General features: G+C 33.9%; 3 protein-coding genes and 1 long non-coding RNA gene across 7 annotated transcripts; 3 read left to right on the top strand and 1 right to left on the bottom strand.

The window, feature by feature from the left end:
* Positions 1 to 128: 128 nt before the first annotated feature.
* On the top strand, positions 129 to 5,273 carry Mccc1 (Methylcrotonoyl-CoA carboxylase 1). 2 transcript variants are annotated; one of them, XM_011052551.2, is made up of 9 exons: positions 129 to 1,038; positions 1,124 to 1,190; positions 1,249 to 1,633; positions 1,932 to 2,266; positions 2,342 to 2,638; positions 2,739 to 2,948; positions 3,351 to 3,845; positions 3,924 to 4,109; positions 4,188 to 5,273. In XM_011052551.2, exons 1-9 carry the CDS (start codon positions 971 to 973, stop codon positions 4,290 to 4,292), a joined length of 2,148 nt encoding a protein of 715 aa, XP_011050853.1. In that variant the 5' UTR covers positions 129 to 970; the 3' UTR covers positions 4,293 to 5,273. The 2 variants fall into 2 exon arrangements, with proteins under 2 accessions (XP_011050853.1, XP_087270330.1); XM_087414204.1 differs by lacking the exon at positions 1,124 to 1,190.
* Positions 5,274 to 5,503: 230 nt separating this feature from the next.
* Positions 5,504 to 8,044, top strand: LOC105143945 (transmembrane protein 209). 2 transcript variants are annotated; one of them, XM_011052556.2, is made up of 8 exons: positions 5,504 to 5,702; positions 5,821 to 5,946; positions 6,013 to 6,311; positions 6,400 to 6,723; positions 6,794 to 6,924; positions 7,015 to 7,341; positions 7,429 to 7,650; positions 7,774 to 8,044. In XM_011052556.2, exons 1-8 carry the CDS (start codon positions 5,656 to 5,658, stop codon positions 7,798 to 7,800), a joined length of 1,503 nt encoding a protein of 500 aa, XP_011050858.1. In that variant the 5' UTR covers positions 5,504 to 5,655; the 3' UTR covers positions 7,801 to 8,044. The 2 variants fall into 2 exon arrangements, with proteins under 2 accessions (XP_011050858.1, XP_011050857.1); XM_011052555.2 differs by having other exon boundaries at positions 5,506 to 5,702; positions 7,728 to 8,044.
* Positions 8,045 to 8,708: 664 nt separating this feature from the next.
* Positions 8,709 to 15,733, bottom strand: LOC147907119 (uncharacterized). Of its 2 annotated transcripts, none has more exons than XM_087414202.1 (3): positions 15,329 to 15,733; positions 14,095 to 14,431; positions 8,709 to 13,980 (listed from the first exon to the last, which is right to left on the bottom strand). In XM_087414202.1, exons 1-3 carry the CDS (start codon positions 15,500 to 15,502, stop codon positions 10,439 to 10,441), a joined length of 4,053 nt encoding a protein of 1,350 aa, XP_087270328.1. In that variant the 5' UTR covers positions 15,503 to 15,733; the 3' UTR covers positions 8,709 to 10,438. The 2 variants fall into 2 exon arrangements, with proteins under 2 accessions (XP_087270328.1, XP_087270329.1); XM_087414203.1 differs by lacking the exon at positions 15,329 to 15,733 and adding an exon at positions 14,741 to 15,322.
* On the top strand, positions 14,438 to 15,403 carry LOC147907120 (uncharacterized). Its single transcript, XR_015547657.1, has 2 exons — positions 14,438 to 14,568; positions 14,701 to 15,403. It is a non-coding gene; the product is annotated as an uncharacterized LOC147907120 (long non-coding RNA).
* Positions 15,734 to 16,070: the final 337 nt, after the last annotated feature.

The following is a 16,070-nucleotide window of genomic DNA, read 5'->3' as shown; positions in this document are numbered from 1 at the left end:
AAGCTGAATTCCACAAATTTAAAATTAACTTTATCTCTGTGCAATTTATTTTTTATTTTTTTCTAATTCTAAAAATTAGAAAAAGATAAAAAATATATTTAATCGAGATTAAAATTAATTTGAAATTGTTAATCTCATATTTTTTTATTTTTATATTAAAGGATTTAATTTAAATGATTTGCTGAACTACAGTAGCAGTAACTGTAATCATAATATTAACTAATATTTTATATAATAATATTTTATATAATTTTTTCTATTTTTTTTTCAAATTTTATCGGGCTATCATGTTTCACCATTATGCTTCCTATTTAAGCAGGTTTCTGCTTTATCATCCTCTTTATCTTTCCTCTGTATCTATTAGGTGTTGGAATTAATTCGTAGCGTTTTTAATGAAAGAATGTTATTTATTTCACATGAGCATTAAAAAATACATTAATGAAAGTACTTCCCATCACTTGTAAAACGCTACGAATTAATTCCAACACCTAATATATATCCAAAATTTTTATTTTCTTAATAAAACATAGAGGTGAGAGAATACGATTTCATCGGAGCATTTCGTCTTTTTTTTTTAAATTTCCTTAATTTAAAATTTTTAGCAACCGAAAAAAATAAATTGAATAAATTCGAAAAGATCATATCTTTGAATGATAATATAAACTGTTATTAGATAGATAATTTAAAAAATTTTGTATATAATACTTTTTAAGATACTGGACCTCTTTTTAACGTTACAATTTTATTGCTGTAATTTTTACAAGAATTTTCGTTAAATATATTCTTCAAAGGATCAAGTCATAATTCATAAATGAACATCAAGTCATAGGTGACTGATAAGAATAATCACATGATATTCAAACACATGTGTTTGTGTTTATCACAGCTGACAACACTGACAATGACTAGGACAAAAAAGACAGATAAATAAACTTAGGAAAGTACGTTACTGTTAGATTAGCTACATATTATGTATTCATCGAATTGGAACATACAAATTATGTATCATTTTAAAAAATTAAAGACAGTATTTCACAGGCAAGTAGCATATAGCATCTTTTCAGTTCTTTTGTTGCTCATTACTCATAAATCACGTATTAATTATACACTAACGTAATCGTAGGAGTCAGCTAACCTCGTACGCCCAAAATTCACATCAATCAGTTTCACAGATTAACAAAATCAACAAGGTCAGTTTTTAGAATGACTATCACGTAAGAGCTTATCATAAGATGAATATTTTAACAGATTCTGATAGCAAACCGTGGAGAGATAGCATGTCGTATAACAAAAACTGCCAAGAAACTTGGTATAAAGACTGTGGCTGTCTACAGCGAAGCAGACAGAAATTCTATGCATGTGGAACAAGCTGATGAAGCTTATTGTATCGGTCCAGCTCAATCTAGCCAGAGTTACTTGCGAAAAGACAAGATTATATCAGTGGTCAAGCAGGCAAAATGTCAAGCCGTGCATCCTGGATATGGATTCCTTTCGGAGAATACAGAATTTGCACAATTATGTCAGAAGGAGAATATTATTTTTATTGGTCCTCCAGCCACTGCCATACGAGATATGGGTATAAAGAATACCTCGAAGGCTATCATGACTAAAGCTGGAGTTCCTATCATAGAAGGTTGATGTTTTTTTCCTAGTACTATATATATTAAAACAATTATCTTTTTCAAAAAAAATTGATACCTATGCGAGCCAAGCACTGGATGTACGCGTGCAAATTATTTATTATTTAATACAAAATGTACAGATGTTTCGATCATAATGTGGATCCTTCTCAATATCTCAATCAACTTAAATTAATATAACAATAAAAAACGTTGATAATACACCTAACACAATAAAAGAATATATGTCAAATAACTAAAACCATATGTCATTTTTATTGAATTATCTTTCTAATATTCTGCATGTTGTAGGATATCATGGTGATGATCAGACGAATGAAACTCTATTGGTAGAAGCTAGGAAGATTGGCTTTCCGTTGATGATCAAGGCCGTGCGCGGTGGTGGCGGAAAAGGTATGAGAATCGCTCAGAAAGAATCCGATTTCGTTGAAGCATTGGAATCGGCAAGAACTGAATCTGAGAAAGCGTTCGGTGATTCAGCAGTGCTTCTGGAAAAATATGTCACCGAACCTAGGCATGTAGAAGTACAGATTTTTGCTGACAAACATGGGAATGCCGTTTTTCTGTTTGAAAGAGATTGTTCTGTACAAAGGAGACATCAGAAAGTGATTGAAGAAGCGCCTGCTGTATGTATTTTTATTATTGAGATTTATGAAATAATAGAAGAGACTAAAACGATTATATATGACTCTATTTTACAGCCTGGCATTTCCCAGCAGCTCAGGCAAGAACTGGGCGAAGCGGCTGTTCGTGCAGCTAAAGCTGTAGGGTATGTGGGTGCTGGAACGGTAGAATTCATAATGGATCGGAACAATCACAGTTTCCATTTTATGGAAATGAATACACGCCTCCAGGTAGAACATCCGATTACCGAAGCAATTACCGGTTTGGATCTGGTTGAATGGCAATTGAGAGTTGCTAGTGGTGAAAAACTGCCGCTCAAACAAGAACAGATTACACTTAACGGTCATGCATTCGAAGCAAGAATTTATGCTGAGGTAATTGCTATCATATTATGTCTCACATGACAAAATAAGTGTAATATAAGCTCAATTTAATTTATTATTGAATGCATTTATCGTTGTTATGATATCACAGAATCCAAGGAATGGTTTTTTACCAGGAGCAGGTCATCTTTTGTACTTAAAACCTCCTGAAGCAACGGATAATGTCAGAGTCGAAACTGGAGTCCGACAGAACGACGAAGTATCCGTACATTACGACCCGATGATAGCGAAATTAGTGGTCTGGGGAAAAGACAGAAGCGAAGCTCTCAATGTACTTATATCAAAACTCAGTGAGTACAATGTAAGTAGTGCAATTAAAAAATTGAAAATTCATAAAGGCTGATTACGTTGTAGATTGTACAGTGTCAGATAAAATAATTACATTTAATTGAAATAATTATTTAAACTTTTGTCACAAGAAGATCAATGAGCCAGGCACGAAGTTAATATTTAATAAATTATAATATATTACGAAAAAGAATTATACTAATTCTATATCTAAACATTTGGCCTTACATTAGATCATCCTTAATGGATTTAGAAATGAAATTTACAGCATAATCATATTACACGTAATAATTTGTTAAAGTGCCAGTGATTGTCGCTTGCAGATAAAAATATATAGTTTCACTGTTAATATTCTTTAAATTTTAATTCAATAAGCTTTATTTAGATATTTATTTTTGGGAAATTATATTTGCAGATCGCTGGCTTGGATACCAACATACAATTTATTAAAGATCTATGTAAGCATTCGAAATTTCAAAGTGGCGAAGTGCATACGGGATTTATTGAGGAGAACTTTGAACAACTATTCCCTAAGTTACATATCTCTAACAAAATATTGATACAAGGAACTCTCGCCTCAATTCTATATGAAGATATAGAATCATTAAGCACATCTTTAGAAACAAAGGATCCTTTTACTCCGTTTGCTGTGGAAACTGGACTGAGATTAAATCATGTGTTGAACCGTACGTTTTTTTTTTATGTTGAAAAAGAGAATAACATAGTGGAAGTGAAATATATCGAACCGGATATATATCTAATGAGAGTCAACAGATTAGGACCCTGGAGGAAAGTAACTGGTACTTTAAAGAAGACTGATGGTGCTTTAGAATTGTTTACGGAAATTGACGGGATTATTATTAAAGCACGAACGGTGAAACTTAATAATAAATTATACATATTCACCAAGGTAGTTAATTAATTGCATAGTGTTTAATGATATCTATAATATGCTATATATGGTTCTCTGAGACGATTTTATTCATAGGATCGTGAATGGCAATTAATTATTCCCACTCCCAAATTCGTGACTGCGATTACGAGCCAGGCGGAACAAAATCCATACACGGCTCTAAGCCCAATGCCTGGATTAGTTGACAAGATCTTCATTAATAAAGGAGATGTAGTAAAGAAGGGCGATTCATTGCTTGTTATTGTCGCTATGAAAATGGAGGTAAATTTATTGGATCTACATTATTAATGTTAACGCGATATGTGTAACGTGATTTTGTTAATATCTTTTTGTTTACAGCATATTATTAAGGCGTCCATCGATGGAATAATTGAGGATGTGCTGTGTTCTGTAGGTGATAATATTTCTAAAAATAAGCTTCTTGTAAAATTGACCAAATGCTAAATGTAATGTGATATACATAAAAGGAAGCACTGATTAAAAGTACTAATAAGAGCTACTGATTAAAAAATAATCTAAATTTAATCTAAATATAAAATAAATATAATATAAATAAATATAATAAACATAGGTTTATTTTAAATAAACCTATAAATAAAGGTTAAATTTTTAAATTAAAAAGTTAATTAATTTTAATTTCATTTGGTTACATTTTAGACTTTTAACTTTATATAGTTATATTTTATCGGTAACTATTAACTTTTAATTTGATTTTTTAAAGATTAACATTAGGGTTGGGTATACAGGATAACTTGGCGTTATACAAATCCTAAACTCGAATTATATGCTTAGATATACTTTCGTGTCTATCGGAGATGTATATTTTTAATTTTAAATAATTTCAAATATTTCATTTACGTTTAAGCAAAAAATAAAGAGGTTTAAAAGCGATTCGTCGTCATGACTCAAAATTATGATTTTCTCGAAAAATACGCAGAAATGCAATTTACTACTTTACAGGGATTATTTTTTGCTCCAGAATAATCGCGGAAAAGGTGATCAAAATTCGTGAAATATATATGTGAGTCTCTCCTTGTTAGTTAAAAAACTTTTTAACTTTAATTTAGTTAAAAAAAAGTTAACTTAAAATCATGAAATAAAACAAATTTAACTTTTAATTCCTTTTTTTTTCATTAATTTAACTTTTAATTCAATTAATGTCACGAATTAACTTTTATTGGGTCATCTAAAAAGTATCCGCAATTTTTGTCACTAGATGTGTGTTGATGGTCATATATCTAGTGACAAAGTACCGCGGATACTTTTTAGATGACCCAATATCTTAACTAAGTTAAATTTTCAAGGCTTAATTAATTTTTAACTTAATTTAATTAAAAAAAGAAGTTAACTTACTCAACTTTGAAAGAATCTTATGTAAATGAATATTGTTATATATTTTTTAATAAAATGAATTCTGCAATAAAATTGAAATCTATTTTGTATATCTATTTATAAATGTAACAAAACTTAAAAAATCTGGAAAGTTGAAATTATTAATAGAAGTTTCGAAGAATTGTTCCTTTTGAATGACAGTGTAGCTAACATTATAAAAATGTTTTCCTAGTTTAACAGGGACTGATTGGACAAACATGTATGTAATCTTAAAAAAAAAAATTCCCTGGCGATTGGATTCTTTCTTCCTAAGAGAAAAAATTATAGAAGGTTGAAAGTTGGCAGCAACTTTAAAATACGTTCAAAGCGGTGTTGCGAATTGCGTGGGAAATTATAGTATAATAGTGTCTCGGAATTCAGAATAATAATAATAATAATAGTAATTGTTTAACTTAGCGTGACATAGATTTTAAATATGAGTAACTTCCACTCTCCTATGAAATGCATTTCTCCCAATGCGAGGTAAATATACATATATATATATATATATATATATACTTTAAACTATTATATGAGGTTAGGACATATACTCCATAAAGAATATTCTTTTCTAAATCCACGATAAATGCATTACTTGCAGAGTTTTAACGCCCAAGCCGCAAGTACAGCAATTACTGGATCTACGGCAAATGCAGTGCAAAGCTCGCAATAGTATCATGTGGTTTTTCATCAACGGTGTGCTACTTAGCATCATAGTCTTTGATATGTAAGACTTTTTTTCTTAAGTTGTATTTAAAATGATAATGATTCTTAGCTTGGCTGTGTTTTCTAGATTCTATGGTGGATTCGCATACAAACCGATTTATTGGATTGAGTGGTGCTTAGCATCATTATTTGCTTTGAATGTTGTGTATCATATTATACAATATACCTGGGCAATCCTAAATTTGAAACCGATTACGCTGAACTCTAAACAACGGCCGCTTTTAGGAGTGTCAGAAGATGATCCCCTGTTTAAAGACGAGGTGCCTCAGAAGCAGACAATTCCAGAACCAAGTCCATTATTAAATTTGTCATGCATAAATCTTACCAGACGTTCAACGACTCTTGGACCTTCGGTTCTGAGTGACAGTACGCAAAATACTTTGTTATTGTACTAAAATTAATTTTAAATTTTATTATGCATAACAGCTTTTTATGTTTTGTTTTTTTTTTCAAGAGGATTATTCGACATCAGTCCCGTTTTTTAAATATAGTAATTTTACATCTCCTAAAGCAACTGTATGCTCCAATGGATCGCTCAGTAAATCTACAAACATTTCTTTAAATGGTAGCTTGACAAATGAGGATCTTATTCAGGATGAATGTGAACTCGAGACTTATCTCAAAGAAGTTGAACAGCAAAGAAAGTGTGTATTATCCACGAATGTTGATCAACCTTCCAATCTCTTGAGTTCCTTTTGGTCTCATCCTGCTACTCGGAGTCCTGGTGAGATATCACCATTGTTAAGAAGATGCGCTTATCAACTGGCACCTACCATAGGTAAATCTAAGATTTATTTAATGTGTATATATTTCTTTGTAAGAATAAAAAAAATCGAATTGTTATTTAGACAAAACAAAAGCAACCAGCCCTGCTGAAGAAGGAAGTTCTCCTAGAGGCACATTTGGTGCACTAGATGTATGGAGGAAATACAGAGTTGATTCAAATAAAGTAAACGAATGGACTGCCAATCTCCGAATGGTAAGAGTTACAATATAAAACAAAAAATAATTAGTGCTATAAACAAGAATTATTTGATTTAATACTTAAAATGTATATAAAATATTTTAGTGGATTAGTAAGACAGTTGTCGAACGTGTGGCATTGGAGATAGACAATATATGTGCAACATTAGTACGCCATGGCCTGAGCGACTCGCAGCCAGGCCATGTAGGTCTCGATAGACTCAGGAAACTTGCACAAGCACAATTTTTGGTCTGTGTGATTCCCACTCTGCCCACATTAGTTCCCTTTCTAGAGCTCTGTAATAATCAGGAATATCTTGTAAAAAGAATAAAAATACTTGCAAAAGGAGGCTCCATGAGCGAATTTAAATGGAACGGTGGTGGATCTCACAATGGTAAAGAGTGGGATTCTAGCTTGCCAACTGATTCCGCAGTAAGCGTATAGAGAATTATAAATTCTTTGTCTCTAAGAGATTGTAGCTCTTCTAGAAATTTTTTTTTCCTGACATATCTTTTGCAGATAATAATGCATTTAATTTCAACCTACATGGACACACAATTGGAAGCGCCTTTGGATCAGCCAGACGCCAGGCCATTTACATCAAGATATATGGCGAGATCTGGAATGGAATTGCCGCGAAATAAGGGTCCAATAATAGTCTGTCAATCCATCAATCCACCGCATTACAGCCTGGCACTATCTGGTGATTCTCTTCCGAGTGATTATGAAGAAGTACAACGGGTAATTGAAATCTTATCGCATGAATATATATTATACCACATATGTTTATTGTTTTATAATGGCATTTATGTTTTTAGGGTCGCAATAATTTGTTTCATACACTCTTACTCTTTTTATACATAGTTAAAACGCGAGATCACGGCATGTTAGGACGAGTTAATGCAGGATCATCTGGAATTAATATCTTGTGGGTCATAGATTGAAACAAAACCGACTTTTGCTGCTTGATAAAGACAAAAGAAAAAAAAAGATTGTGGCCATTATATGATAAAATCACATTTGCATTTATTTATACTGCATTTAATATTTTGTCCATAATATTTCATATTATTGTTTGTATATAGTGTTGATTTAATACAACGCGACTAAATAAAACAAATATTTATATTAAAAAGGTTAGTTGTTAGTATATTATATATATTGAATATTATTTATTTTTTTTGCAACTATATACATATTTGAATACAACAGAAATTATGATGTTTAGAGTTATGACAAATTTCCTCTTATAATTTTCATTTAACAAGAACCAACCAATGTATCTTTTGCCAAAATCTGTTAAGACTGATAGTTTTGTTACTAAATTGATAGCTCAATTAAAAATATATATTTTTTCTATTTTTCAAGCTGATTGTGTATATCTTTATATCTAAACTATAATTCCATAAATGCGCGTAACTGTGTGTAGAAATATTTTGTTATAAAGTTATAAATATTACAAGATCATTTAATCATTGTCTCTCCATAAAAATCCTAAATGATTATTTCAATTACATCTTTCTAACATGAATAAAGACATATAGAAAGATAAATTGTATATGAATTTCTATCTTTCTTCTTCGTTATTCTTATTCTCTTCATCTTTCTTATTCATTATGATCAATTAATCATTGAAATATATTCAATGTGATCAAATAAATCATTAGATTAATGAAGTGCTCTAATTTATTGTACTCTTTGGATTATAATGCATTGTAAAATTACAAAGGATTTTTCAGCTTGAATTAATATATACAATAAAAGTAAATTTAGCAATTCTGATAGCATAAATCACAATATAAGATTAGAACAAATACTTTATTTATTACAACAAAAACTAAGTAATAAGAATAAAGATCATACCTCATATATATATATGATAACAGCGTTTATATGATATATTTATACATGTGGTTTAGTTTCGCACTAATTTTACAATTGTTATGTGGACACAATTTAATATTATGGTTGCGTTCGGTTTAGACGCTCACGCGCTTTAAACGCTACTATTATTCTGCCTTTATTCGTTGAATGCAAGACAAAGACAGAAGTGCTGAACGCATTCAAATCGAACCCAGTCTATGTGTAAGAGCACGTTGCCCATAAGAGCACACATTGCATGAAACTTATCTATTATAAAATTTATAATTTATAGGGTCTTAGTCATTTTGCTATATGCTTTAATAAAAAAAAAAAGTAAATTGTTAAAATATCAATTAGTAAATTGATTGCAAGAGTTGTTTTAGTGATTCTTGTTTGAAGAATTATTTTAAATATAAAAAATATGATTAAAAGTTTATGTGAACTATTTCCAAACGATGTTATATAATATCACTTCTTTCTAAACTTCTTTCTACAAGAATCAATAGTAACATAATAGTAATGTACATATATAACGTATTAATTAAAAATAGATCAAATAATCATAAAATCAGTTTCAAAGAGAACTAAAAATATGTATATAATTATAATGTATATAATTATAATTATATATAATTATATGAATTGTATGTATTATAATAATGTACCGCGTATGCATTAACATATTGTTCAATATGTCAGATTATTTTATAAATGTAATATCTTTTCTAGCAGATGTTGCTTGTATAAAATTATTCCATTAATTACATTTATTTAATTGATTGATTATATTTTATAAATGTAATTTATAAATATATTTTATAAATGTTTAATAAAATGCCTTTTTTCCTAGACATTGGCATTTATAAAATAGCATATGTGATGCAACACGCGGAACATATACATACATATAATTACACAATTACATGTTACAATAATCCTTTATTGTAAATATAATTGAAATTATGATATCGATAGATTTATAAATTTCAACAAGTTGTTAGCGAATGAATTATTTTCTGAAAATGGAAGTATTTGATTAAAGAAAACGAAGAAAGATCTCTGGAAGAACAAACTAAGTGAAAATAAATCTAATATATTTAATACATTAAGCTTTAAGTATTTAAAATCTATCATATCTCTTAAAGAAAATCTATATTACATGTACAACACATTCATGACAAAGACATCTGTCTTTTCCTGTCTTCTCAGGATTTGTCAAAGACGTTTATTCATTCCCAGTAATACACGTTATTATATATGAAAAGGTACATATATCTTAAAACTTCCAGACAAATTATACATATATATCGCTTATTAACGCCTTCACCGTTGTAAAAATAAACTTCAATATAACGTTTTATACATAATCAAAATGATACTCTTTCTTAAATTCATATATTTACCCTTTTCTATCACCTAGTGGAGCATCGTACCCTTTTTTTATCCAATATACAAGAAAATCCCTCGATAACGCTATTCCATTGTCATTTCGAGATTTTCCGTGCGTATAGGGAATTGTGGGAATGAAAATGATAGTCACAGGGTGTTAGGAGAACAAAACTCGTTCAAATTATTGAAGAAGTATCATCGAGATAGTTTTTCATAAGTAGTATGTCCCTTCCTTTCCATATTATAATCAAATACGAAAAAGATCGAAAGGGCTCGATTAAGAAGTGGTGAATATTTTTGTACCTTCAGGTAGTATCACCTCTTCGCCTACATCAGCAAGAGTGACGGTAAGTGGCAGGATTAAAGGCATTAGTATTTCTTGATGCTGCATAACCTGATGTTGCGTAGTTACCGTAGGCTCAGCTTGTCTCGCTATAGCGATTGTTTTAATGTTTTGCGCCTTGATTACTTGTGCCTGGCCGATCGTGGTTTGATGCAACCTAACTGGATGCGGTTCTGGCTGCATCTGTATTTGCACTTGCTGTGGCTGATGTTGATGTTGATGTTGTAACTGTTGTTGTTGCTGTTGCTGCTGTGTCTGCTGGATTACCTGTTGCGCCCGGTTCTGATTCTGCAAAAGATTCTGTTTGCAGCGCTTGCTGTGCGCGTAGCGACTGCCGTTATTGTTAAACTTTCTGTCGCAAGTTGGACACTCGTAAGGTCGTTGACCCGTATGAATAAACATGTGTTCCTTCAAGGATTTCAATCGCCGGAAGTTCTTTGGACAGCACTTGCAATGGTACTTGGCTTCGCCAGTATGCGACGTCAGATGATTTGCCAAGGTGTCGGCACGGGCAAACGCTCGCGAACAATATTGGCAGATGTACGGACGTTCCTGCGTGTGCGTGCGCATATGCATCTTCAAGTAGGCATTAGTGGTGAATGGCCTGGAGCATACTTCGCACACATACGGTTTGATACCCTTATGAGCACGCAGATGCGCTAGCAGCGTTGTTGACTGCGTAAAGCTCTTGCTGCAGATCTCACAGAGGAATCTCTTCGAACTATCGGTCTCCTTGTTCTTCTTAAAAGTGCGATCATGCTTAGGTAGATGGTTATTGAGCTGCTCCTCCTTAATGAACCGTTTGGAGCAACGAGTGCACTTATATGGTTTGATCATGTTGTGTTTTGCCACGTGAATCTTCAGGTGTTCCCGCCGATAGAATTTCTTTGGACATATTTCGCATAGGTACTTCTTACCCTCGTGAACCTGAATGTGTCGCAGCAGACCCTTCCTAGAGGTATATTGTTTGTTGCATTCGGTACACTCGAGCCCCACAATATCGGTCCTCCTCTTCCGAGTCATTTTATCATTTAGTCTCTTTTCTTCGGATTTTGGCTCGGTGTCTCTCAGATCCTCCTCCGTTAGGATACCCTCGGTAACGTGCTTGGCCCTGTGCTCGCGCAGAATCTCATTGTTTTCGAAACTGTCGCCGCAGATGTTGCACTTCCTCACCTGATCAGGATTCTTTTCCGCGCACTTATCGTAGTGCGCCTTCAGTTTATCTTTTCGATAGAACTTGATACTGCAGATATCGCATTCGAAATTTGGCTCCTCATGCAGTAGTTGATGACGCAGTAACGACTTCTTCGTACTGTATTGCTTCTTGCACGTGGTGCATTCATGGCTGTCTACTGGCCAGTCGAGACCACTTTCAAAGTCGGAGTTATTATCGCCATCGTTATCATCCGTGTTGCTCTTCTGCGCTTCTTTCTTTTCTAAAGCGGTCTTCTTCTGCTTCTCCGCCGCTTTCTCCATTGTCTTCTCTGCCTTTTCCTTTTTTACATGTTGCTCCATATGCCTCGCCAACGCTTGTTTCAAGCAGTACCTCTTATTACAGGTTGCGCACTCAAATTCTTTATACCTGTACTTCTTTGCATCGTGCTTAATAACATAATGCTTGTCCAATTTAACATCATAATCGGTATTATCATCGTAATCTTCGAGACCGTCCTCAGTCTTGATCTTGTCGATGATCTTCTGTGCTGCTCTCGCCGCCACGCGCTTTATACGCTTATTGGGATCGTATTCCTGTCCCTGTATAAATGTCTTGTGATTTGTGGCAACCAAGTGATTTCTCATCGTGAGCTCATTGCCGAAGGTTTTGTTACATTGAGTACATTTATAAGTCTTCACTCGTGCATGCTGTTCGGCATGCCTGCGTAGGAAATCCTTCCGTGCAAATTGTTGACAGCATATCTTGCATTCGTAAGAATGGGTGTCGGAGTGTGTTGTCTGCATGTGTCTGGAGAGCGCTTTCTTGCGTGAGAATGTTATTGAACATATCGAACACTTTAGTTCCTTCGTGATTTCGACGGATTCACTGTTCTCTCCATCTTTGATGTTCTTACTATTGTCATCATTCTCCTCGCATTTGATCATTTGCTTCATATCTTCTTCCAAGTCTTGCTCAGTAAGTACGCCTTCGATCACATGCTTTGTTCGGTGATTTTTTAGTTGTTCTAGAGTGTCGTATTCCTCGTTGCACACACTGCACTTGAAGCTAACATGCGTGAGCGAATGCTTTTGCAACCCTCGCTTTGTATCGAATTTTTCTGGACATTTGTTACACGTAAACTCCTCAATAAGACTACGCTTTCTTTTCTTATCCTGATCATTGTCGCTTGCAACATCGTCGTATACTGTACTTCCTCTCTTTTGTTTTCTACATTCAACATCCGATTTGTTGCCATTATCTAAGTCTAGACTGTAGTCATCCTCATGAAACATCTCAAGCGACATCGAATCTTCCTTCGCTTCCTGCCCCTCTCGCTCGTGTTGCTTAATGTGTTTAGTAAACGAGATTATGTACATATACTCTTTCCCACAATAAGGGCACTTGTTGGCTTTCCTTCCTGATTCCGGCGTTTTCACGGCGGAAACGCTGGTCTGCACCTTCTGCGGTTTCTCCGGCGTTTTTTTCAGAGACAATGTTTTCCTTACTTCTTCATGGGAATGCATATGCTCTTTCAAGACGCTCTTTGAAAGAAACTGTTTATCGCACAAGTAACACATGAAAAAAATCTTCTCTGTCTTATCTGCCTGCACTTTTTTCAATCGTGAACTGAGATTCAGATTTTCAAAATAATTCTCCTCATCGGAATCCCGCTCGGTGAATATCCGACGAGCCAATCTACGTTTACTTCTTCTAGTTTCATTTTGGGGTGATTCTTCCACGACTGGCTCATTAGTATCATTTTTTAATACTTCGTTCTGTAATAATTCCATTTTTTGATTTTGATTTTGTTCAGTTTGATTCTCCTGTTCAGCTTGAGCATTTTGAACTGGAGTCTCTTCAGTTTGCTCAGCCAGAGTCTCGTGAATTTGCTGAGTTGGAATTTCTTGATTTTGTTCAGCCTGAATCTCTTGGTTTTGCTCAGATTGATTTTCTTGATTTTGTTCAGATAGATTTTCTTGATTTTGTTCAGATAGATTTTCTTGATTTTGTTCAGATAGATTTTCTTGATTTTGTTCAGATAGTGATTCTTCGTATTTCGTTATTTCGTGTTTAAATTCTGATACGGTCTCCTGCATTTTTTTATGGAAGAATTGTTCAGTATGCAAAATAATACACTGTTGCTGCATTATATAATTATGTTCATCTGTTGGAATTGTATCTGTGCAGCTTCGAATAATATTCTTGTTGGAAGAAACTTCATCCCTAGATTCATCAATAGCATCTGACATGTCTTCTGAGCTGGCTAATTCTTGCTGCAATTCTTCCTCAATGCTTTCTTGCAAGTTATCTTGTTCTGAATCTAAACAATAGAGTCAATATTATAAGATATTCGGGAACTTTAAACTATTATATTATAAAAGCAATTTTTAATTCGAAATTCCAAACATCATTGTATCGATTACATTTTACTCACCTTGTTGTATTCCATCTGTCTCTGCCAATTTTTCAGCTTCCAAAATAATTAATTGATTTTTCAGAAAGTTCTTGTCAGTTTCTGTTTCAACTGGCAATGTATCAGTAGATTCATAATCAGCACTGTCATTCATCTCTTCCAAACCATTATTTTTCTCGGCATCCAAGTGTATTTCAACCTCATTAAGAAACAATTCGTCCTTTATTATTCCTCCCACAAGCTTTTCTCGAAGAACATTGTCAGCTTGCTCCACTTGTAACTTAAACTCATATGCCGATTCCAACTTGTCGGCGCACATACAGCACACCTGTGTTGGTAAACCATCACCTGGTAACATCTAATCAAAGCATATAGTTTAGTATCTCAAAAGAAAGTTCTTGTCATTGGTTGTACTCAAAAAGAATAGTTATTTCAAAATGTTATAATTGCCATCTTTGCTGCCATGCACATTGGCTGTATTCTGCAGAAAAAGCAGTTTTGCAACTATTGTAAAATTCTTTAATATGATTAATTTTATCTTTAATTCCTCATTTGACCTAAATGTATAAATCAATAAATTCAAGAATTTTACAATAGTTGCAAAGCTGCTTTTTATGCTGAACGCAGCCATTGCCAGTGTGTACATTTTTATTTGTATGCTACATACCTCAGTCCAACAAATCCCGGGCTACTTGCAGTATGGTTACTAGCATGAAGGGGGCATAAGAAGATACATACACTATAATGAGTCCATATCTGTATATACTTGCGCATGCGTATGTGTCTATGCTCTCTTCATGCTAATAACTGTGCTGCAAGCAGCCCAGAATTCGTATCACTGCCTCAGTCCTGATCATAACAAATAATTCATTATAATATGTATTATTTTGCGTGGCATTTAAAAAAGTAATAAACTTGTTCCATTTAGATAAACTTCTTGTTCATGTTTCTCTTTTTTCTCTCCAATGTAAAGGGACAAATAGGAAAGATGAATCGTACAAAAAGTTCAGTTAAAAAGAACAGGCCTCTTATAACATTTTTATGATGGCAGCGAAGGTGTTAAAGGCTAAATGTGCAAAGTTCGATATAAACAAAAACTTATCATTTTAAGCCAATTAGAAAGATAGGAATGGCGACAAATTAGACGATTATCGACGAAAAGTCTAAATCTGTCCGGGATTAGAAGAGGGAGAGCGATGATAAAAGCGGGGACTTCGATCGCATCGGTACCTAACCTTCAAATTATGCATCTAACCTTAACGTTGGCGAAGCTCATTGCCTTCACCGATAGGGACGCGACCTCGTTCTCTGCGAAGAGATCGCGCATCATCAGATTGTCGAGCAGGCAGATGCGGCATATCTTCATAGCGGACGTGATCGCGTCCTCGCCCTGCGGCGGATCCGACGTATGTATCGCCACGGCGTCCATGTTTTGCTCGGCGAACTGACTTGGATCGACTTAGAAACGAATCAGGTTGCTCGGCTACGCTCTTCCTTGCTGATCCAGCACACCGTCTTCTTTCACCCACCACTAACTAGGAGGTGCGGAAAAATATGATTTTCTTTATTACATCGTTTTCGTTTCGACATAACGAGAAGTCGATACGTTCAGACGTGTGAAGGCTGTTCTCGGTAACTGCACTATGTCGTACTTTCTGCACTTGAAACGAAATGGGGATACAATTTAAGACGTTGGAAAGAGAGAGAGTGAGAGAGCAAAGGAAAGGACTGGAAAGTGCGAAGAATACAGCTACAAAGAGCAACCATATGTCCCCGGCTAAAAAAAGACGCGGAATCGCGAGAAATTTGCGAATTGCGAAAAGACGCGGAATCGCGATTTCTTGAAATCATTATCTTTACGATTTTTATTTATTTACCGATTATTTACGATGTTAGTAACTTCTAGGGATTTTCGAAAATCTCACTCCCCGCTGAACATGTGAATCTAGTAATTTTTATTAATGTCCGGAAGATTTTAATAACTTCTGGCGATCTCA

The sequence above is a fragment of the Acromyrmex echinatior genome, chromosome 16 (genome assembly GCF_024713525.1).
Source record: "Acromyrmex echinatior isolate Ae372 chromosome 16, ASM2471352v2, whole genome shotgun sequence".
Classification (NCBI taxonomy): Eukaryota; Metazoa; Arthropoda; class Insecta; order Hymenoptera; family Formicidae; genus Acromyrmex; species Acromyrmex echinatior.
Note: the sequence above shows the minus strand (reverse complement) of the source record. Positions and strands in the feature narration are given on the sequence as shown.